This window comes from Camelina sativa, chromosome 9 (genome assembly GCF_000633955.1).
Source record: "Camelina sativa cultivar DH55 chromosome 9, Cs, whole genome shotgun sequence".
Lineage (NCBI taxonomy): Eukaryota > Viridiplantae > Streptophyta > Magnoliopsida > Brassicales > Brassicaceae > Camelina > Camelina sativa.
The window spans coordinates 19,244,583-19,266,553 of record NC_025693.1 but is presented as its reverse complement, the minus strand read 5'-3'; the positions used below and the strand labels follow the sequence as shown (position 1 = coordinate 19,266,553).

General features: G+C 33.9%; 4 protein-coding genes and 2 long non-coding RNA genes across 14 annotated transcripts in view; 1 reads left to right on the top strand and 5 right to left on the bottom strand.

Annotated features, from left to right (window-relative positions):
* LOC104711389 overlaps nt 1-239 on the top strand; it is a 4,629-nt gene extending 4,390 nt beyond the window's left edge. The window contains exon 6 of the long non-coding RNA XR_755274.2: nt 13-239. This is a non-coding gene — a long non-coding RNA (uncharacterized LOC104711389). The remainder of the gene's footprint in view (nt 1-12) is intronic.
* Nucleotides 4,033-5,950, bottom strand: LOC104711388. Of its 6 annotated transcripts, XR_755270.2 has the most exons (5): nt 5,546-5,949; nt 5,108-5,432; nt 4,614-5,041; nt 4,510-4,536; nt 4,033-4,113 (listed from the first exon to the last, which is right to left on the bottom strand). It is a non-coding gene; the product is annotated as an uncharacterized LOC104711388 (long non-coding RNA). The 6 variants fall into 6 exon arrangements; XR_755267.2 differs by having other exon boundaries at nt 4,510-5,041; nt 5,546-5,950; XR_755266.2 differs by lacking the exon at nt 4,033-4,113 and adding an exon at nt 4,181-4,288 and having other exon boundaries at nt 4,510-5,041; nt 5,546-5,950.
* LOC104711386 (farnesol kinase, chloroplastic-like) lies at nt 8,009-9,384 on the bottom strand. The gene is made up of 5 exons (XM_010428089.2): nt 9,253-9,384; nt 9,093-9,160; nt 8,878-9,009; nt 8,576-8,691; nt 8,009-8,473 (listed from the first exon to the last, which is right to left on the bottom strand). Exons 1-5 carry the CDS (start codon nt 9,370-9,372, stop codon nt 8,187-8,189), a joined length of 723 nt encoding a protein of 240 aa, XP_010426391.1. The 5' UTR covers nt 9,373-9,384; the 3' UTR covers nt 8,009-8,186.
* LOC104711387 (flap endonuclease GEN-like 2) lies at nt 9,498-13,586 on the bottom strand. Of its 2 annotated transcripts, XM_010428090.2 has the most exons (14): nt 13,460-13,586; nt 13,211-13,368; nt 12,925-12,986; nt 12,695-12,822; nt 12,492-12,543; nt 12,324-12,396; nt 12,167-12,240; nt 11,725-11,784; nt 11,440-11,602; nt 11,239-11,338; nt 10,946-11,028; nt 10,731-10,831; nt 10,412-10,548; nt 9,498-10,152 (listed from the first exon to the last, which is right to left on the bottom strand). In XM_010428090.2, exons 1-14 carry the CDS (start codon nt 13,525-13,527, stop codon nt 9,600-9,602), a joined length of 1,812 nt encoding a protein of 603 aa, XP_010426392.1. In that variant the 5' UTR covers nt 13,528-13,586; the 3' UTR covers nt 9,498-9,599. The 2 variants fall into 2 exon arrangements, with proteins under 2 accessions (XP_010426392.1, XP_010426393.1); XM_010428091.2 differs by lacking the exons at nt 13,211-13,368; nt 13,460-13,586 and having other exon boundaries at nt 12,695-12,826; nt 12,925-12,988.
* Nucleotides 16,973-18,259, bottom strand: LOC104711385 (membrane steroid-binding protein 2-like). Its single transcript, XM_010428088.2, has 2 exons — nt 17,831-18,259; nt 16,973-17,577 (listed from the first exon to the last, which is right to left on the bottom strand). The coding sequence occupies exons 1-2, from the start codon at nt 18,136-18,138 to the stop codon at nt 17,148-17,150; spliced, it is 738 nt and encodes a 245-aa protein (XP_010426390.1). The 5' UTR covers nt 18,139-18,259; the 3' UTR covers nt 16,973-17,147.
* LOC104711384 (F-box/LRR-repeat protein At3g48880) lies at nt 19,517-21,684 on the bottom strand. Of its 3 annotated transcripts, none has more exons than XM_010428085.1 (3): nt 21,606-21,684; nt 20,514-20,890; nt 19,517-20,277 (listed from the first exon to the last, which is right to left on the bottom strand). In XM_010428085.1, the coding sequence occupies exons 2-3, from the start codon at nt 20,876-20,878 to the stop codon at nt 19,713-19,715; spliced, it is 930 nt and encodes a 309-aa protein (XP_010426387.1). In that variant the 5' UTR covers nt 20,879-20,890; nt 21,606-21,684; the 3' UTR covers nt 19,517-19,712. The 3 variants fall into 3 exon arrangements, with proteins under 3 accessions (XP_010426387.1, XP_010426388.1, XP_010426389.1); XM_010428086.2 differs by lacking the exon at nt 21,606-21,684 and adding an exon at nt 21,447-21,599; XM_010428087.1 differs by lacking the exon at nt 21,606-21,684 and adding an exon at nt 21,319-21,440.

Here is a 21,971-nt window from a genome sequence, read left to right as displayed (position 1 = left end):
ATATTAATACAGGTTCCGGATCAATTTCAAAATAACATGAAAACAGTATTCTCAAAACACTTATAATCGCATCTAAAATCCTGCTATAACAGAATATATTATAGCATAAAAATATTGCTTACGAAAACTGAATTAAACCGTTTAACTAACGTGTTATGGTAGAATCACCTAACATAGCGTGTATAATGACTTATAACATTATCTTTAAAAATTTGAAAAGCGGGATAACATAACATTTCTGTACTGCTATGGTATAATAATATATCATAGCATACGAATTCTTCGCTATCATATGTGAGGTACCTACAATAACAGTGGCCTAACATAGCGTTTGTAAAAGAGCTATGAATTACATATTATAGCGTTTCTCTCGTGCTAACAATGTACATATTTGTTGTAGTGAATGCTATTCTATAATATTTTGTTTTTCATAAAAAGTGTCATTCTAAAATTCTAATGTATTTTTAAAATTGAATTTTCTAATTTTCTCCTTAACCCAAAGCTAATATTCATTGAATTTTAATTATTAATTACTTATTAAATATTGGCAAATATGTATAATTCTATTTTTTCTTAATCATGTGTGAATTGTGTCAAATGATACTTTGTATGAAATATATTTATATATCTACTTATGACCTTATTATATTTATATACTAGCAATTGACCCGCGCGTAGGTAGATGAGGGTTTTTTTCCAATTGTTTTGTTACTTTGTTTGTTGGTTATGTATTGTTTCTCTTTTCGTCTGGTTATGTTGTTCGTATGTTTTTCTTTGGTCTTTTGTTGGGTTATTTTTTTCTGTATGTTTTGTCAGATAGTATAATGAAGTCAATTTTAGAATTTTTATTAATTTTAAATCATCATGATTATTTTTTTTTTCAAAACATGTAAAATTAGAAGTTAAGTTTGTATAGTAATAGTCGTTGTCTTGCTTTAGTCGTTAGTTGTGCTTAATTAAAATTATTTTTCATTTTGTCATTGGATTGTTATTTGGTTTAATTATATATGGTTGTAGATAATCTTTTCATTTATTTTATTATTTTGTAACTTGTTTGAGTAGTTTTTTGTCAATGCTTTTGTATTTGTAGTGATTAGTTAGTGGTTTTTTAAAAGATTTGTAGCAGGTATATTTATTTTAATAATTCAGTGGGGTGTATGAGTTGTGATTAGTTTTTTTATTTTTTAGATGAGTTAGAATTGGGTTGTTTTTAGGGGTGTCAAAATGGGTAGAAACCCATGGATTTACCCTGTTTGTCTATTATTTTAATGGGTATGAGTTAATTTTTATACCCATATAAATAAATGGGTTTTAATGGGTTTGTCCAATAGGTTCGTGGGTTTATCGGGATAAACCCATTAGGGTTATGAGTTACCAATGGGTTAATCGAAAAAATAAAAATAATATATATATGCATATAATATAATATAGTATATATTAATATGTATAATATTTTCTTTTTGTAACTAATTTATGTAAAATATCTAAAATAAATGTTAAGTTTTTCTAGCAAAAAAAAAAAAGTAAACAGTAATATATATGTCAATGATCTAAAATGAATGTGAATTTTTTTTTAATATATAGATATTAACTTTTTAAGCTTGAAAACTTTAGTTGGTTTTATAATGCTATTTTATATAATATATTATGAACTTAATATCAATTATTTTATTTTATTTTATTTATATATGGGTAACCCATTTAGCCATTGAGTTTTTTATAATTGGGTTTGGGTATATAAATTCAACCCATTATAATAAATGGGTCAGATTGAACCCCCCCCACAAAAGTCTCTAATCCATATGGGGATAGGTCGGATCGGGTCGGGTTACCCATTTTGACACCCCTAGATACCAATGAGACCTCTTTACTTGGCTGCTACTTCAAGCATAAAATAATCACGAATTGAATAATAAATGCCATTTTCCTCTTTACTCATTTTTGCGTTTTGACCTCTTTAGATACCCAAACCTTTATGGAATTGTAAAATTATGCAGGGGCAATATAATGGAAGGAAAAATGTGGTTGGATAAGCTAGGTTGGAAGGAAAACAAAGCAAAGGGTGATCAATGCTGGAAAAATATCAAGAGAGCATTACACAGAGTCAAAGTACAAAAGCTACAAAGATACTACGCTACATTGCCACATTTCAACCAACAATCAACTGTAGCATCAATGACATGGAAAATAGATGTGACTGCACTGCTACCACTACAAACAAATTATCAAATTCATCCTGTTCGTTTAGATACCATCTTTGTAATTACTTTCTGCTGCCTTTTTCAAATGTTCCAAGCCTGCTTTTGTGTTGTTCTTGTGAAAATACTCTTGTATTCCTTTGATGTAGTGTGCCTCCACATTTCCACTTGCTATGCATTTCTCCATGAGGTCTTTGTAGTTGGTAATTGCTGCTAGTGGATTCATAGCTAGTGGCCTCAGCGAATGAAACATTAGAGGATTCATATTAGTCAAGAAAAAAGTAGAAGACAAAGTATAATCTGAGCATCATGAAGTTGCAAGTGGTAGCTTTATATAAAACTGCGACTTAACTCAATTGAAGAAGTGAATAGTGGGCTAAGCATTAGATGAGAGAGCTTTGAACGACCGTTTGACACATACTCGTTACAATGGAAATTGAAGAGAGGGCAGGCTAAGGGTGTCGAGGAGTGGGAAATAATATTTAATTTATTTCTAACCATTGCAACGTGAGAATGTGAAACGCGAGGAACATAGAACGAAGCAGGAAACGGATGCCTTGAAAGCCGCACATACGAAGACGGCGGGTAGGAGATACGGTTGTTGTTAGGGCAGCTAACAAATTTGGGTTTGATATGGGCCAAGTGTTAGTGGGTAAGTGTACCACTACAAGAAATATGCGTATTCTTAGCACACAAAAAACGCTATTATATCGTTTCGATAGCGATTTCGTAAACGCTGTCTTTGCCGGTGCTATCTTAGAGGGGACACATACAATAGCGTTTTTTCTCTATGCTATTAATTGTCTCTCTATAATAGCATCATATTATTGCTATATTAATATTATTATTAGCATTTTTTATTTATCATATTATAATTAATAGTAGCTATATATTGTTGCTATAATATATATTATTGTAACACAATATTTACATTATAATTAAATCTGATACGTTTTTGCATACTGTATTTAAGATATTTTTATATAAATTAAAGTTGATCAAACAATATATATTTATATTATATATATATATATATATATATATATATTATTTCATAAACATACCAATTGCTAGTAAACTATAAGTTCCGGTCATTTTTTTTAGCAAGGTTTGCATCTTTAAAAGGAGATCTCAATCGTGGAGATCACAAGTGAGAGGACGAATAGGCAAGGCATTGTCGACAATGCAGATATGAAAAGTGTGAAAAATTGCGAGTCTATGTTTCTAGCTGTCCCAAATCTATAAGGCGCATGACGAGTCAAAAAGGGAAACGAACAAAGCACTTAGGGGCCCTTAAGATTCACAAGGACATACCACCAAAGAGGCAGATGGACCATCATTATAGTGAGTGGAATTCAGGAGTCAAGCCAACCACGAATTAATAACTAAAATCAAAAGACATGTTGTGTTTCATCCGCAAAATAAAGAAAACGAATAATACAGCATCATAGCCCCTTCTCAGTACAATTCCTCCACCAGAAAACATAAATCCAAGGGTCAAATTTGTTTCAAAAACAAAACCAAAATCGATTAAAAGATGCTCCAAAGGAAGTCTTGAAAAGGTCACGCCAATGGAGCACGAGACGTATATGTTTGAAGTTTTTAGAACCGAATGATGTCTTGTAGGCAATCAAAGAAATGAGTGATTTTGATCTTCTCTCTCCCAGCATAGATAGCTTCTGCAGATCCCCCGCGTTCTCCTTGCNACATACGAAGACGGCGGGTAGGAGATACGGTTGTTGTTAGGGCAGCTAACAAATTTGGGTTTGATACGGGCCAAGTCTTAGTGGGTAAGTGTACNACGGGTTTTAGTCTGTTTTATTTCCGCGTGGAGAAGGAGAAAACTTACGTCATTGAGAGCCTCTGCAGCTGCATCGACATCATCCTCTGAGAAGAGGTTAAGCTGCTGTAGCACCTGAAGCACAGAAACAAAAGGAAGAAAAACAACTGAGAATTTAACCAGCTAAAGAATCGAGATTGATGTGCAGTTAGATTCTGTTAGTATCTGTGACAGAGAAGGAATCACAGATACCAACAGAATCTAAGAAGGTTAGTTCACTTGTTGTCCCAAAGACGAGAAGTTTCTTCCCCTATTAGAAATGATGAGAAGTTTTTACCATATTAGAGATGTTCCACTGTAAGAAATTAACTTATGGTGATCAAACATAAAAGAAAATGGATACTGAAGGAAAATAACTTTGTCCACAGTATCAAATATCAATGCATATACGTATCAAACCTTTGAAGTGAACAATTTTTATTCAATTATCAAAACTCAAGTAACAAAAAAAAGAAGTCAGAAATCACTCACATGTTACGGTGATGGTGACTGAGAAACCTGCAATAAACTAAATAGATATTACAAATTCGTGGGAAACTAAAATGAAGTCAGATTGGTAAAAGATCTATACATACAAACTCCAATCACCCAAAAAACTGAGTTCATTCATATCCTAAGAACAAGGTGAATCAGATAGAGAACTCTTGGCTATGAACTAACTAACATGTGGTAAGACACTTCTCTTGCCCGCCGGATATGCCTCATCTCATTGCATTTCCAACCAATGTTTCTGCACAAATATCAAGCCCGAGGATATGAAGATTCCACACAAAACATAATTAAGTAGCTAATCAAGTCCTGAAGAAAAAAGATTAGAATTTAATTCAACCCCAGCTACTACAAAAGTTAAACTCCACATTACATTCTTCAGTATACTCACTAAGAAAACATGCTTCAAAGAGTTCCATAAAGACGAAGTGCCTTCCCTTCAACGACCTCACATTCTGCTTCCACGCCTAAATGCTCATACCTCACCTCTGTGCTCAGGAACTCCACACCGACCCTGCAGGTTTTTTAAGCTCAAGTCTCATACTTTCAAGAAGCAGATTCACAATCATATACATATTACCTGTCCATCCTTCTTCTGATTTTGTTGAGCAGCTTGAGATTATCATTCTCAATGTGTTTGATGAGCTTCTCAATCATCAGATGACGTTCCATGGCTTTAGGCTTGGTGACATCAACAACCTTTTTCCCTTTCTCTGCAGCCTCGCCATGGTTTTCCACCAGAGAAAACCGCAACCGTTTAAAAGTGGGAAATCTCTGGATCCCACCCCATTGCAGATCATGCTCTTCTTCATCAACACCATTCTCAAGCTCATTTCTTAGAGAGCTGCTCTTGGAACAAGATCCGTTGCTTATTCCAAAACTTGTTTAAATCGAATCACGTAATACTTGAATTAACAAACAAAACCCATATCATTACAGATTCATACAGCGAGAAGAATCAACACAAATGTTGCAAAAACCCCTAAAATCTGAGATAAGTAGAAGAAGATGAGATTACCGAGAAAGACTTAGAAATCCTCTTTGTGACGATGGTAGAACTGATATAAATCAACATGGAGGAAACCCTAAGTCGGAATCTGGCTAGAGGTTGGTTTATATAACAGAAGAACTTACGGCAATTTAAGGGAGAAGTAGTGGACTGTTCATTAAATCAGAGAAGATGGAAGAACATATTTAACAGTTACAAACGAAACCGTAGCAATTGTGATGGAAGATATGGAAGGATAAGTGAAAGTGTAGAGGACTGGAAGACTTCAATTCGCATCAGATGGTGAAACGGCATGGAGCGTGAGTTAAGGAGAAGCAACCGGTGGAGATGGAGCGTCGTCGACAACGCCGATAAGAGACATTCATACGTTTAATCAAATAGATAGAAAAACGACTGGGCCTAAATTATCTCTGCAAAAATTTGGGCTAAGTCCAATCCGAAAAACCCAAAATATTTAATAAAGAAGGCTGAGGTGGCTTTACCAAAAGAGAGAAAAAGCTAACTTTATATATATATATATAGATAAGTAATATATTTAGTAGTATTACTTACTATACAAAAACTGAAAAAGCATAAAATATGTTTTACAAGGACTCTCTAATCTCTATTATGTTGATAATGAGAAAGTGATGCCTTCACTGAGAAAAACACATAGGTAGCCGACACTGTGATGACGTTAGATTCGGATTAAATCATCTGACAATTACTATTTTACATATTTGTTTTAGTTCAACAAGATTCCAATATCGTTTCTGTGCCACGCACGACTTATAAAATAATTAGCATGGCTTTGTTATAGCATATAGCGAATTTCGGATCTAAACGCACGCACACAATGACATATATTAAAAATATAGAAATTGACATATTGACGATTGCTAGCTTTAGATAGTAAAGAAACATAAAGGATGATCTTATCAACTCTATGGTGTGTCAGTGTGTGACAGAGAGTGTGAATGTGTGATGGCATTGATGAATAATTAGGTTAGAAGAATCAAATAAGATAAATTAAGAAGATAGGTTACATTTTATTACGTAAAAGTTTACATTTAGTAACAGTTTGACATAGAGTAAAACTATCAAAGTATGATGTCGTAGTTATACCCACAAAAAAACTTGTGTAATCCTTCCATTCAATAGAAGTGGCTTAATAATTAATATATTATTCTGCTGAGCCTAAAATAAAATCATTATAACAGTTAAAAACTAGAACTAGTCAATTTTGTGATCTAATATTAACTCATTCCTAACATTGTTCTGTTTTTTTCAACCATTTTTTTATCGAGTTTTTTTTTTTTTTTTTGTGTATTTGAATTGTGTAAAAAATAGAAGTAGTGTAACTAACTATCTTGCAAATCATTTGTAGATTTTTGGTCCGTTAGAGCTATCACTTCGTGTAATTAAAAAAATAAAATTAAGTAAGCTTTATTAACATATAGTTATAGCTATAGTTTACGTATATGTCTATTGTGAAATATAAATTATCATTGAAGGATTCAAGGATCTATCGTCGAATATAATTTGTTATATGCATTAACAAGAAGAAAAAAACTATTATTGAAGACATAAAACAAGTATTGTTTTGGAGTCAACTCTTTGCCTCTATTTGCGGATAGAAATTGACCAAAATATCAAATTGTGATTGTAAAAGGTTTATATACCTTTTCTTCTTTTCTTTGATGTCGATCAAAGAAAGTTTATACTGAAAGATAGAAGTGGTTCTATTATCAAACAGTGACAAAATATATACTATAGTTTGCTTAACCTTATAAATAAAAGCTGGCCTACCCTGCTTATGTAATACCACGTTGCGCAAAGTAAATTGAAGTCAATAGTTTATTTACAATTCGTGGACCAATCATATGTTATTTCATTTTTGTTGTTGTCTACCAAACAAGTTATTTTTATATTTGAATTTTCGATTATATAACATAGTCATTTGTAGAGATGTATTCTTTTTCTTTTCTGATAATTCATAATTGTGATCAACAATTCTTTCTTTTTTTATACCACACACTTATCTGTAAAAATCAATATTTGTTCTCTTTTTTTCTTTCTTTCTTTTTCTTATAAGTTTCATTTTAATTTTTAAATAAGCAGCTACTACTAATTAGTGAATATACCACCTCTTAAAAAATCAATTATTGACCTTTAACAAAGATAATCTTTTTTTTTTTTTTGATAAATGTCTTCCTTGGAAAGAGTCTCTCATTTTATTGGTACATTTTTGATTTGTCAGCATGCATGCATATAAAAAGAATTGTTCACTGGTGGTGTGTATGTATGCATCCAATTGAAACCTTCCTATCATTTTTTAATCACATTGCAGAAAAAAGTGATGTGTTTTTTTTTTTGGTCGTCAAAGCTCCATGGAAACTTTCTTCTAGAGAGAGAGAGAGCTAGAAAGCTCCATATGTATTAGTCATATTTCTCACTAATGGATAGAACATTACAACATTGTACCTAGCAGCTGAAAACTAAGTTCCATGGACAACAACAATATGAGATTATTTTTCACTAATACGTACATATACATGAAGATGGGAATTCTGAATGCAGTTTTACCTCCACATCACATCCACAGGGCAATCAAGCTCGAGACCCTTTATTTTATTTGATGATACAGAAGAACAAAGAGAGGAGGGCACTATTAGAAGAGTAGGAAACCTACCAATGCAGAGGTTAAGGAGATGGTGAGATTGTCGTCAATGTCAGTGGGGAGTGATTCCACAAGAGCTGATGCTATAGAGATGACGGCAAACCGAAGAATCATTCCCACGCTAACCTCGATGTAACCAAATGAAGCAAAGTAGTACATATACACAACAGAAGCTAAGAACCCGACGGTGACCATTCCAATGCTACCAGCAAATGATTTGTTTCTGTTGTAAGGAAGCCTCTCTGTTCCAAACCGCCTCCCAACAATGTCAGCCATACCTTTTTAAAAACAGAAAGTGAGGGAACAACACAGCGTGTAGAAAGATTCATCATTCAATAGATTATTGTATCAAATAACCAAAGCTAACTGCATGTACGTACCATCTCCTGCGCAAAGGTTACATATAACCGCAATAGAGATTGGGGATGTTTTCCAAAAGAAGATACAGGCCAGTGTGATTGACAGTGCATAATAAAGAGGTCCTTTAAGTAGTTCCCTGGTGCAAAGAGCAACTATATACACTTTGTGAAGTGACACAAAGCAATAAGAACTAAATCTTGATCATAGAAACCTTTGGTTGTTCAAAAAAAAAAAGATCATAGAAACCAAGATTGCTAATAAAAATAGAGATCATCCAAGTTAAGTCAAATACTAAAAGGCATGTGATGTATGATTGAGGTACCTGCGATCTCCATGTCTACTCATAGACTTGATGGTTCCCTCGTCTTGGTAAACTCCAAGGCCTAGCAATAGCATCCTTAATATATTGAGTCCAGGTACAATAGATGCAAAAAGCGCTCCTTGGATTCCATAACTGAAATAATCAAGAGTATTGGGATATTAACTGGTAAAAGCTGAAATGTCCATCAAAATCGACACTTTTCATTCCGTTATTACCTGAACAGAGGCCAGCAAAGTAGAAAAACCAGTCCAATATTTATATGCACAAACTTCCGTATGAGTTTCTGAAAGAAAAAAGAAAAAAAAACACAAAAGTCAACCGCAGATGCTAAACCAAAGGAATCGACGTACGACGGCGTATGTATGTGAAATGGACCTGGTCGAAGATACCGCCGCGTTTGCCAATCTCTCCCCAGAAACGGAGGCACGAGAAGGTGATGATGCCGAAGATCCCACACGCACTTATATCCGATAAAACCGTATTTTTTGGAAACATCACGGCTGCCCGGCGAGTGAAGAAGGACGACCTGCTACGAGTAACCTAGAGCGTGGATCTAAGACTGACTAGTCGGGGGTGATTCGAACATTGGTGGAATCGGAGATGAAATGAAAGAGCAGAGCTTAATACAAAGAATAAAGATTAAAGAAGTCTCATAACATTATTCTTATACAATGCCATATATAGTTTATTATAATAAATGATCATCGTCTAGTTTTGTTTCATCAGAGGATAATGTCTTTCCTGATATTTTGAAGAAACATCCTAAGCTCTTTAGCCTTTTTGCTATGTTCTTCATCATCTGTCTCTGAATCACTCAGCTCAATCACTGTCTCAAGTTGTTGGTGATCATGGTTCTTCTTTTCTTCTTCATAACTTCTTGACACGCTCCGTGAACGTGCTTCAGGACAAGGGCTTATCAGATCAATGACTTCTGTTTCCGGATACAGTGAACAAGAACTCGGACCAACACTGAATCTATCCATGGTCGTGGACCAAGCGTTATTGCAATTTTCTCTGTCGGGTGAATCGATCAGACACAAGTAGTCATGTTTCTTGAAGTTTTGCTGTTCTTTCCCTTGCTTAGCTTCTTGTACGATGTTTGTAGTTGCTACAGAGGTTGAGTTGAGATCAAGTTGTTGGAGTTCGCGGCTGAGTTCTGCAAGAGAAGAAGATTTGGTCGGCGAACTAGTTTCCTTCTGTTTTTGTTTCGGCTTCGGTTTCTTTTTCTTTGCTGCCAGTTTCTCCTTGAACTCTATGATCTTCTCAGGACAAGCCCTGAAAAGAAAATGAGGACAGTAATTCAGTGAACACCAATCAAAAACTGAAACCGTATATTTGGTGTTATATGACATTTATATAACCAGAAGCCATTTGGCTGCATAAGTAGATCTAGTCATTAAGTTTTGCTTTGAAGTTTCCATATTTCAGTATTTGCAGCTTTCTGGGTCCAAACAATTTTCTATGAAGCCAAGCCAAACTTTATTCCCTATATTGAGTAAATGAGTGAAGGTTAGACAGTGATCATTAGTATTACCTTTGGACAAGATCTGCAGGAACAATGGACGTCTCTAACCCTTCTAAATCATTCCATGAGACTTCAAAACATTCTCGTCCCTGTACTTTGCGGGTCTTTATGATTTCAGACACCGGACACTTCTCTGGCACCACTGGCTGCAAGAAATATTTTTCTCGCAAGAGTTAAGACAAGTTCTTGTTTAACTTCAACTGATTTATGTAAGGGAAAAATAGGTAACTCTAAGCTGCTGGTTTCTTCAAACTCAACAAAACCAATTTTTTCATATTGATGAATTCATGTTTGGAGTAATTCTGACGTAAAACTCGTCGAGAGGTACCTTATGGAGGGGAAGATTAACTTCAACCTCAGTTGATTTTGATTGCAAAATAGCGAACCTTCTCAGATTTCTTTCAGCAACTTTAGGAAGTATGTATTCATCTAAAATCAAAGATAGTGAAAAAGAAGAAACATTAGTTTCACAATTGGTTTTGTACAATGTCTGCAAATGCAACCAACAAGGAATAAGAAATATGTATAAATCCAAAGTAATACCTGTTTTCTCAGGGGGCCACTCAAAGAACTGATGACATATCTCCTGAAGCTTGGTGCGCTGGAAAGAGAATTCAGCTAGGGCCCTGAAAGAACAGTATAAAAATTATATCACTTCCTTCATCCAACCCTTTTTCAAGTGCACTAATCTCCAGGCTTTTAATAGACATTCCTGTTATAAGCTTGTTGCTACAAAAGATGGGCATATGTACGTGCTAGCTCTAAGAATAGGTATAATCTGCAGCAGAATTATCATCACAGGACTGACAAACAAAGTAATGGAAAGAAGTATTAACCTGGAAACTGTATTAGAGTCTGCTTGGTGGCACTTGGGTTTCATGAACGCATCAATCACCTGCTTGATCTGTTCCAGTCCTTCCGGACCACGATTATTTCCTACAACAAGTTGAAATTACGGAAAGAGACTTTTAATGATAAGTGGATAAGCCAAGCATGTCATATCACACAAAACACAAAGAAGTTGTTGCTTTCAGTACCATTTATAACCACCAAAGGTAAGGTCCCTTTTTTACTGCACACAGAAGGCTTAACTTGCTTCTTAGACTTTTTAGGTTTTTCCGCAAAGGCAAGTCCTTCTGATGCAACTTTTTGAAGAATAACATTCTCTCCAATCGACTTAACAAGCTCACAAGCTTTCTCCTGTACACAGAAGAACTTGCTTATAAATCTTTTGATTCCAACTATTGATAAAACACACAAACTAGAATAATATACAACCCCGATAGATGGCGGTTTTGTAAAAGCTTGAGTCATAAACACACCTGACGAAGACCACGAACTCCCTGAGAGTAGTCACTGCCAAGCAGAAGCGCTAGAGCTATCTGGAACATAACCCAAGAAAACATTGTATAAATAACCTTACAGTTTGATGAAACATATCTAAAATCTCAAAAGTTCTTTGACGTATGGAATAATAGTCAACAATGTGTAGCTGGTTTTCTTGTCTACTGATGCAACTAAAGGGATTTAGCCCTTAAAGCTACAACGTCCCAGTGGAACTTTTCATACGCATAGTACTTATCTTGCCTGAGTTTATCGAGAAAACATTACAGGCTAAAAAATATCACAGGCCACCCTTTGCAAGTATGCATTTATGCTTCTACCAATCAAATCATTTTATAATAACATGGTGCAGTGTCGTGAAAATGAAAGATCAGGGTTAAGTATATAAAGCTAATCACTTAAAGAGACTCGTTAAGTTACCAATGAGTTCCGTCCAAGACCAAGCTTTTTCTTGATGTCATCCATCTCATAGCAAACAACATAACCTCCTTCACCTAGTTCATTAGCAGATTTATTAGGCCATATAAAACCATCAACCATTATCAGAAGGTAAAAGAAACCAACAGGGCTAACTCACCAAGGCATATTTCTCTGTATACAGTCTTTGCACCAAAAAGGAAGATATCTGAATCAGAGCTAAAACAGGCGTCCTATGGATTTTCATGACAACCATAAGTTGTTATTGAATATTGTGTTAACAGCATGAAGAACAAGAAACTTATTAAAGCTGAAAAATGTGTCTTACACATAAGGATTCTGAATTTAGTAGAGCGCATTGTGCCTCAGCCTCCTCAATCCTGCATTTGAAAGAAAAAAACACATGAGAATCTGCCAAACAAGAAACTAGACCATATTGGCTTACAACTGCAAACCCTCTCATAAGTAAAGAAAAATACTCAAACGAAAGTCTCACTGGTCAAATCTAAGTGAACAGGCTTGGAGAATTACCCGTCTAAACAAAGTATCCCCAGTGTTGATGCAATAACTTTAGCCTCTTTTATGATGCAGGAGAACTCGGACCCCATATTTCTTTTGAGTGAAGTCTCTTTCCCAGGTTCAACGCCATCATCAGCGACCTGGCTGAACCAATAAAGCATTAAATCCGAAACATAATCTGAGAACTAACCATCATATGCAACGATAAAACCACTAATCCCTCATTTGACATCATATCATACCTCGAATCTTGCTTTCAACCGACGCCTATAAGTTGGCACTTTGATTCCGGGAATTGCACCATCTACAAATTACAATGCACATTTGCAACAAATCAAGTATACTCAAATAGCATTAAAAAAACAAAAACAATCCTTTACAACAAATCATTAATAACTCAGAACAGATTTGATTAATCATGCTTCTGCTACAACTACTTTCAATGACAACGATACAAAAATTGAGCTACAAACAAAACCCCAGATTGGTTAATCTGATTTCAATTTTACAACAGGAGGGTAGAATTACCTGAGACTAAAATGATGGAGCAGTTTAGGGCAATTAGGGCTCGGAGACGATGAAAGAGCCCTCGAAGATAAACTTTTTCTTTGGTGGCGCAATAAGATTTGTTAACTTTATGCAATTCCACCATCCAACAAGAGAGATCCACGCATACCCTTTTGTTTCTACAGCGATTTACTAGATCTCGTCAAGATTTGGTCTTTTTAAAAAAACCCAGAAAGTTAAAGAGAAATTGAGATGAAGCGATATACTCACTGAAGATGATCGAGTGGGAAAGTCTTCTTACAAGGCTCCAAAACATCCCACAGATACTTCACACCCATTGCTTCTTCACCTTCGAGAAGAGAGAGAAGAGAGAGAGAGAGAGAGAGAGGCGGAAAGAGGGAAGAATATAATTTGAGTATTTGAATTTGAAAATGTGGATCAATAATAATAATTTCAACCGATCGGTTTGAAGATTCCAAACCGAAATTAACCAGTTGTCGAGTTAAATCCAAATTTCCTTCAGAGACCAAAATTCAAACCGTATTTACTGAATTATACGGTTCACTTCGGTTTGGCAACTTCATTTCAAAAATAATGCCCAACCCTATATCCATATCCTCCGCAATTTGTTAATTGATATAAATATAACATGTTAATATAGATTACAGGTATTGCCATTATTGAAAAAAAATAAAAGAAAAATGAAAGGTAAAATAGTTATTTTTATTGGTTTAGTTCGGTAAAACATGCGATTGTAATTTTATGATGCTATCTAACATTTTGTATTTTGTACTCTTTTTTGTAGATTTTAAGGGCATTTTTATCAGTAATACTTAGTCAACTGTCTAGAGAAACCAATAGATCTTGTATATAATAACCATTTTTTATTATTAATTTGGTTGAATTTTTAATTTTTTGCTATCGTTTAAAACTTTCAGTTTTTTGTTGATAAAAAATATATCAGAAATCCTTATTTTTGTTAAAAAAAAATTATTAAGTAGGTGAAATCTGGAAGAGATAATAAAAAAATTGTGAAAATGGGTTCACCTATGAGCATGTTAGTGGCATTTTGTCCACTGTTGGGCGTACTTAGTGCAATCTACTATTATGTATGTATTTTAATTATACTTTAAGGATTTACAATGTATATTGCTGGCTAAGTTGAGAAAAATAATATTGGTTGGGTGCTTGAATATGATATACTGTAATTGTTTTTTTAAATTATATCAGATTTGTTTTGAACAAGTTTATAAGAATGTAGGATAAAGTAAACATCATCAACAAACCCTGTCATTTTGTTGCCATGTGCATTTTCAACGATCACATATCATACAAATTTCATAAAAATTTGATTTTAGAGTATTCACATAAATTAAAAAATAATTAATGTAAAAAATACTACTCAATAACGATGAATTAATATTAGCTTATCAAACTTCAATATTCAAAATTAATAGATTTTTAACTTTTCAATTTAACAACTTGGCTTGACATAATAATTGTTAGCAGAACCAACTTTACTGGACATTTTTTTGTAAATGAATTAGAAATACTGAAAAACCAGTTTTAGTAGATTAATCACGTTTTTATTAGTTATACTAGGTTTTCACCCGCAGTACACCACATGACTAAATTATAAATATTGTATTTTAAATAATAATTTTTAATTTATTTAGTTTTCAAATTACCAATTAATTAAATTTTATTTAATTAATTTATAATTCTGTTTAGAATGTTTTTTCTTCTTCTTACATTTTATATAATTTGGAACTTAATTACATTAAATTTGTTATTAGATAGAGTATACAATTTTAAAACACTTAGTTTTGTTTTCTATAATTAAACAGAGGTATATGCATATGATGTATGTTAGTGTATATTTTTATGTGTATACAATTTTTTTTTTTTTGGAATATTAAGAGTGTGTTGTAGTATGTGTAAGATTTTGTAATTCATATACTAAATAATTTAGTATATGAAATAAACTAATAGTTTTAGTTTTGGTTATATAGTCCATACCCGCCATGCTAGACAGATCACACAACATGTTCAAAGATTTTTAATTCACAAAAACTCATCATATGAAACCCGTAAAAGTAAAATATAGTATGTAAAGCTAAAAATCACTTTTTATCAAATCATTCACCTCCTTATAAAATAAAGAAATAAAATATGTATACATTTGCAATTATGTTTGTTATCTTTTAAAACACTTAGTTTCTATTGAAAAAATCGAATATAAGTAGAATTAATTTGTTTATTAAATTAATTATTTAATACCAGTGGCATGTTTGTAAATAGGTTCCAACTTCAGAATTTATTTGTTAAATGTCTCAAAAATGTATATATAGATATTTAACACGATAATGATATATAGAAGAACAAACTAAACTAGACAAAAATTTGTAAAAAGTTATAAATACTAAAAAACTAGTTTTAATAGATCAGGCTTTTTATTAGTACTAAAACGTGAAAACTTATGAATACTTTAATTTGCAAAATATTACAAAATCGCAGTTTCCAAAACATGAATAAAGTGGTGGTATGGTATACTCATCCCTAATTGATCACAAAAAGTGTCCAGACAACATACAAAACTAATTTTTTTTGGGAATAAGAGATAAAACCTATATACAAAAAATACAAACAAAGAAAATACAAAATAGTTTCGCGAACTCTTCATAATTTGCACTAAAAAAAAGAAAAATTCTTGGGTTCACCCCCTAGGGGTGAACAACCCTTATTCACCTCCTCTTAATTAACCAATCAGAATACAACAATATGTCATGTCATATCATATTTTAAAAATAAATTAAAATTAAAATAAAAAGACAAAACAAATTAAGGAAACAAATTATGTCGGTTTGAGTTTAAAAAAGAGGATTAGGGTTTAAATTTATAATTTTTAAAATTATATGTCGGTTTGGGTTTATAAAAGAATGGTTAAGATTTAGATTTTATAATTAAACAAAATTATATATCGGTTTGGGTTTACAAAAGAGTGGTTAAAGTTTAGATGTTACAATTAAATGAAATTATATGTCGGTTTGGGTTTACAAAAGAGTGGTTAGGGTTTAGAATTTACAATCAAACAAAATTATATGTCGGTTTAAGTTTACAAAAGAGTGGTTAGAGTTTAGATTTTACAATTAAACAAAATTATATGTCGGTTTGGATTTATCAAAGAATGGTTAGGGTTAAGATTTTACAATTAAACAAAATTATATGTCGGTTTGAGTTTATAAAAATGTGGTTAGGGTTTAGATGTGATAATTAAAACTGTAATATAATATTAGAATTTACAATTTTAAAACTAATTGATATACAGAATTTATTTCCTTAATTAAAACTTGTTTCTTTAATTTAAAGGGGTGAATAAGAGAGGTTTCAAAAAAATTGCAATTGGTTAAACCGAAACTAAAAAATATATCTATTATCCTCCCTCCGCGACTGGATTCAAAGTAGATCACATAACACGTTAGCAATTTAGAACCCAAACGGCCAAACCTTTCATGAGTTGGATGTTGTCATTCTCATACATAATCTACTAATTCAAAATGTTTTCTTAATACTAGAAGGCAAAACAGGAGTTTTTCTAAAATGTAAGTAGGTGCTTTGATTCTAGGAATTGAGCCACCTTCATTTTACGAGACACATAGCAGGAAGTCAAGTATGCTACAAAGTACAAACCAATACCTTAGAGCAAAGCATTTATAACTCACAACCGATTTGACCACTTCTCAGGTCTCGGTGCATTGTAGAAATGTAATGTAATTTTTAAGCTTCCATAACCAGAGAATTAGATGTAATCATTATATAAAAGATCCAAAAAGTACAAACAAAGCCACCATTTTTTATTCTTTTCCACCTTGAGCTATATACGACTCATACTTAAAACCCTGAAAAATCCCACTAATTTCTCAAGAGAAAAGTTTGCCCTCTGATTACATTGACGACTTTACTCCTTTGCAACATCATGATCATCCTTCTTCTCAGTGGTTTCCGCGATTTTCTCGTCTATGCCTCTAGAAGTTTCATCATGGGTAACTGCGGAAGCTTCTTGTTCAGCGTTTGTGGAAAGACCTTCCGGAGAGGCAGCCTTTGTTTCGGAAGCTTCTTCTCCAATATCTGTAGAAAGACCTTCCGCAGAGGTAGCCTTTGCTTCTGAAGTTTTGTTGCCTTCTTCATCCTTCTTTTGAATGGTTCCTACTTTGACATACTTGCTCATGAACTTGTACTCCCAGTCTTGTAACGCATCTAGCTCAAATGCACCGAGACCTGAGATATCTCCAGTCAAGTCTTGCTCCTCAAACGACATCTTCGCAAGAGCTCGGCTTGCATCTTTCCCTGCAAACAGAGCATACGGCCCACCTGGTCCATAGAACATTCTGTACAAAAGAAGTTTGTGACCCAGTCAGAGTTACATAGTTCATCAGCTCTACTACATATTCCATATAATTAAACGAGATTAAGAGCATAATCAAACAATCAACAAAAACCCCCAAATTCAACAATCACTGAAATTAACTAACTTAACCTAAACCCTAAATCTCGAAACTAATTGGATCGAATCGTTTCTTCTGCTATCTTATCTAAGTTGTGATGATTAGGATTTAAACCATTGATATATAAAGTAAGTACCTGCTCTGAGAAACATCATAGATCTGACCCTTGATGGCCATAAGAAGGGGCTTTTTGGAATCGGAGCCGTCATACAGCTTAAGATCCTCCTCGGTGATTTCTCCGAGCTGAACCGGGGGAGGAAGAGGGTCAGATTCGGGTTGTACCTCTAAAGAACGAGGTCGGTGAACTTCGTCAGAGACGAAGAAACCGGAGACGACTTGGTAAACGGCGAAAGCGAGAGCTAGTACGGTGAAAAAAGCAGCTGGAGAAAGTCCCGTGTAAGCTGTGATGGTTTCTTTCAACGTCTCCCATACTTGCAGAACCATGATTGAAAGCTAAATCGACAAGACAAGAGAAGAGAAGAGAGAGAGATATAGAATCGGGTGGTTCACTGGTCACAGAGCTAAACAAAAGAGAACTTATTATGAGAGTAACGTGTTTTGTGTCTTTAATTTTTATAGATTTTATAATTTAATTTTGCAATCGAGAAGCATTAAACATTCGATATTATTGTACGATTTGGTAGATAATACAAATAAAATGGTCAATTACGCAACAATAATTTTCAACAATTTATTTTTTAAATAGTCGTCGTCAGAGACGGACTGACGAATAGTAGTACTAAGAAAAGAAAAGAAAAAAAAAAAATCTTTCTAGAGGTACTTTTTGTTCTAATCTGAAAAATATTAGTAGTTTTGTTTAGTGTAATTGTAAATTTTTTGTAAACGTTTTTTATTAAAAGAATAGATAGTTACACTTACACCTAACTTAGTAGTGGTGGCTGAGTTTAATAAAAACAGTGTTAAGTAATGCCGTTCGAGACGAGTTGTTAGGTAAGAGAAAATAGGTAGATATGATTTGCCATACAAATGTGACTAATCTTATTTTTATTTTAGACGAGTATACTGCTATGTGCTTTTTGACTATACCTAGTTGAGACTTGTAGCTCGAGAGGATATTGTGTAAACTCACATATATTGAAAAATTCGTAATTTACTTTGTACATACATGTGCTTAACTATTTGTCTTCAGGACTTGTAACATTGCGTAAACTCTCTTTAGGTTATAAACTTATAAAAGAACATTGCGTAAACTCTAAATAGTTGGGTTTGTATACTCTGTTTTAGACATTGCATAGACATTTCGTTTTTATGTTTAGACTTTATGTTTAGACATTTGCGTACACTTAAAACATAAATATGTGTTTGATTATCCGTACACGTTTTAAGTGGCAAAAGATAATTGATTCCTATTTATGGTTTCGATTAACGATGGTTCGGCTACTACTATAATCTTATCCATGTGTAGAGTAGGTTGTATAAATTATTCAATGTCTCATTAACTAATCAAATCTTGATTATTAGTGATAAAAAATGAGTTTGAGATAGCATAACAACCAACTGTGACAAAACGCACTTTTAGTGCCATTTTTTTTTTGTATGTGATGAAATATGAATTGCAGCATGTACCATGCGTGCCGTCTCAGTTCGTGTGTGATGTTTGCATGTTTTTTTTTTTTTTTTTTTTCCTTTGCAAACTTTTAAAAACTAGTTCACATTTTGACTAGTTAGTGTACTCTTTATAATTTATAAATCCATAATTCAACCTTTTTCAATACTTATTTTTTCCTCTCTTTATGTCTGTTCCAGAAATAAATAAACAAAACTATGGACCAAAAAAAACAAACAAAAAAACATTGTAAAATTGAAAAGTTTATTGTTTTATTTTCCTATATGTGTCAAAGTTGGTGATCCAAAGTTGATCACTACATACAAACGTCTACACATTATATACACATAATATCGTTCACATCAAAACAACTCACAAAGCAACTCAAACAAGTATAAATGAACAAGAAGAAGTTAAGTCTCCACAAAGAAAAAAATATCACAAAAAAACATCAAAGATGAAGAGAACTCACTTCATCAACCTTCCACTCTCCTTCTTCGTACTTATACCATCTCACTATACCTTCATCGTTCTCTGTCCTCTGGCACATCAAACACGTCTTGTGCTCCATACAAGTCAAAAACCGCTTCAACTTCGCTGTTTTCTCCGTTATCGCCTTATCGAGCTCTCTAACAATCACCTTCTGCTGCGGTTGCCAACTGTTGTACTCCACCAGGTAAGAGTGTGATATGTTGAGCACTTCAAGGCTCTGTAATCCGTCAAGGATTTTCATGAGCGCTTCCCGCTTTATCGCCGAGCATCTAAGGCTGAGGATTTTGAGGTTTGGGAGGCAAGTGATGAGCGTGTTTGCAAAGAAGACCTCGAATGGACCCATGATCTTGAGCTCTTTAAAATTCTTGCAGTTCTTGGCTATTTCTGTTAAGAGATAAGGCGGGTTTGCGATGCTCGGCATTGTTAGTGACTCTAGATCTTTCCAGATCCTTATAGCTTTGCATATACCAGTCTTCTTTATTCTGTTCCAAGCCGGAAGAACAACCCGTCTCAACCCTGGACACCTGCACATATTGAGTACAACCAATTTTTAAATCTTTTAGCATTTAGAAGATTCAACTCAGTTGCAATTCAGGAATTCTAACTCAGAGTGGGCATATAACCTGAACCAAACCAAAAACCTAACAAAATTTTGTCTAAAATAGATGAGTAGTGTCTAAACCTAAACCAGAACTTTTGGCCATGCTTTGATGGAACAATGTGGAAGATTCTTTTAAGGGAAGTAAGAAAACAAACATACCTTTCAGCGGTGTAAGTAAGCTGATCATCACTGAGAAACAAGTTGAAATGGAAGATCAAGGTCCTAGTGTTTCCTCCGCTAAGGTTCATGGAGAGTTTCAGGATGCGGGTCAGGGCCTCGTCAGATCGGCGTTCAACATAGACGTAAGGCTCTAACGGGATCTTGATGAAACTAGATCTCATGTGTGACAAATCAAGAGTCTTCCATAGAATAGGATCGCAACAAGCAGCTCTCCATCCTCTACAAACATGAGCTAATCCCGAAGTCAGCTCAAAGACGCTAAACTTCTGGAAAATTCTTACTAAGATGTCAGTGTCCAACTCTTCCCATCTCCTCATTCGACGACTCTCATACTCTTCTTCCATTCTCGTTGTGCCCTGAACAAGCATAATAACGTTAATCAACTGTTCTTTATCCTCACAAGAATCCAAGTAATATATACCTCAAGCCCTTATAGAACAGGAACGCAGGAAACACACACATCAATTTCCACGATTCCATCACATCAATCAATTGAGTTACCAAACAGAATGAATCTCACAAACAGAGTATTCAAACCTCTCTTCCATAAACAATCTATATTCTAAAACAAGATTATCAATATCGATCTTCATACTAAGTTATAAGCAAAAAAAGGTAAAACACCAAACGTAAAAAGGAAACATCGGGAATCAGAAAGTGAATTGAAATCAAAAACATAATCAAAAACATAAAAACCAATTCACAGTATAACTATCCCATTTGCAAGAGTCTCAAATTCAAAAGATCAGCCATTAAAACTCAGAAGAACACATAATTAAACAACCTCTCCAAAGACTCTGCTACAACTCCTCAGTTAGGGAACATATAGAATCAAATTTCGAAAATCTAAAGGACTAAGATCGTAAACCCCCAAGACTCTATCAACGAATCGATCTGATCTCTTGACATTACCGAATCAGTCTAACTAAAAAACGTATAATACATAGATAGATCTCGAATCGCCATTTTCTCAATTCAAAATCAAACAAGAAACAAAGAAAGGGAATCAGATCGTAGAACAAGAAGCTGAAACACGCAAAAGAGAGCACTGAGAAATCTCAATCAAGGAACCTTTTTTTCGAAGAAGCTCTCAAAGGCAAAAATGAAAAATCAATCGTTTGGCGACGACGACACCGTTACAATCTTTCTCTAGCCAATGAAAGTGGATTATACGAAAAAACAAAAACTATATAATGATAAATCGGTTTGATTTTGGTTTAAATTCGGTTTAATTATATGCTCTTTGATTTGATTCCGGTTTGACGGAGTTTTCGGACAAAACCGGTCTTAAACTCAATGTACAAACCCTTATCTTTGGGAACAAGATTCTTATTGAGGTTGACTCGTTAAAAAGTAGTTAAATCCGACGGTGTGAAATGTTTCTGTGTAAATCTAACGGTGGAGATGCAGCTTTGGTAGGTGAGTGTGTGTGTGTTT

Coding starts and splice junctions, on each gene's coding strand:
- LOC104711385 (XM_010428088.2), bottom strand. CDS start 18,138: ATGGTTCTGCAAGTATGGGAGACGTTGAAAGAAACCATCACAGCTTAC. Junction 17,578..17,830: donor TATGATGTTTCTCAGAGCAG/GTACTTACTTTA, acceptor TCTTTTGTACAG/AATGTTCTATGGACCAGGTG.
- LOC104711384 (XM_010428085.1), bottom strand. CDS start 20,878: ATGGAAGAAGAGTATGAGAGTCGTCGAATGAGGAGATGGGAAGAGTTG. Junction 20,278..20,513: donor CTTACTTACACCGCTGAAAG/GTATGTTTGTTT, acceptor CAATATGTGCAG/GTGTCCAGGGTTGAGACGGG.
- LOC104711386 (XM_010428089.2), bottom strand. CDS start 9,372: ATGTTTCCAAAAAATACGGTTTTATCGGATATAAGTGCGTGTGGGATC. Junction 9,010..9,092: donor CTTTGCTGGCCTCTGTTCAG/GTAATAACGGAA, acceptor TGATTATTTCAG/TTATGGAATCCAAGGAGCGC. Junction 8,474..8,575: donor TAACCTTTGCGCAGGAGATG/GTACGTACATGC, acceptor GTTTTTAAAAAG/GTATGGCTGACATTGTTGGG.
- LOC104711387 (XM_010428090.2), bottom strand. CDS start 13,527: ATGGGTGTGAAGTATCTGTGGGATGTTTTGGAGCCTTGTAAGAAGACT. Junction 12,987..13,210: donor CTCCATCATTTTAGTCTCAG/GTAATTCTACCC, acceptor TGTAATTTGTAG/ATGGTGCAATTCCCGGAATC. Junction 10,832..10,945: donor GTGGCCCCCTGAGAAAACAG/GTATTACTTTGG, acceptor CTTTGATTTTAG/ATGAATACATACTTCCTAAA.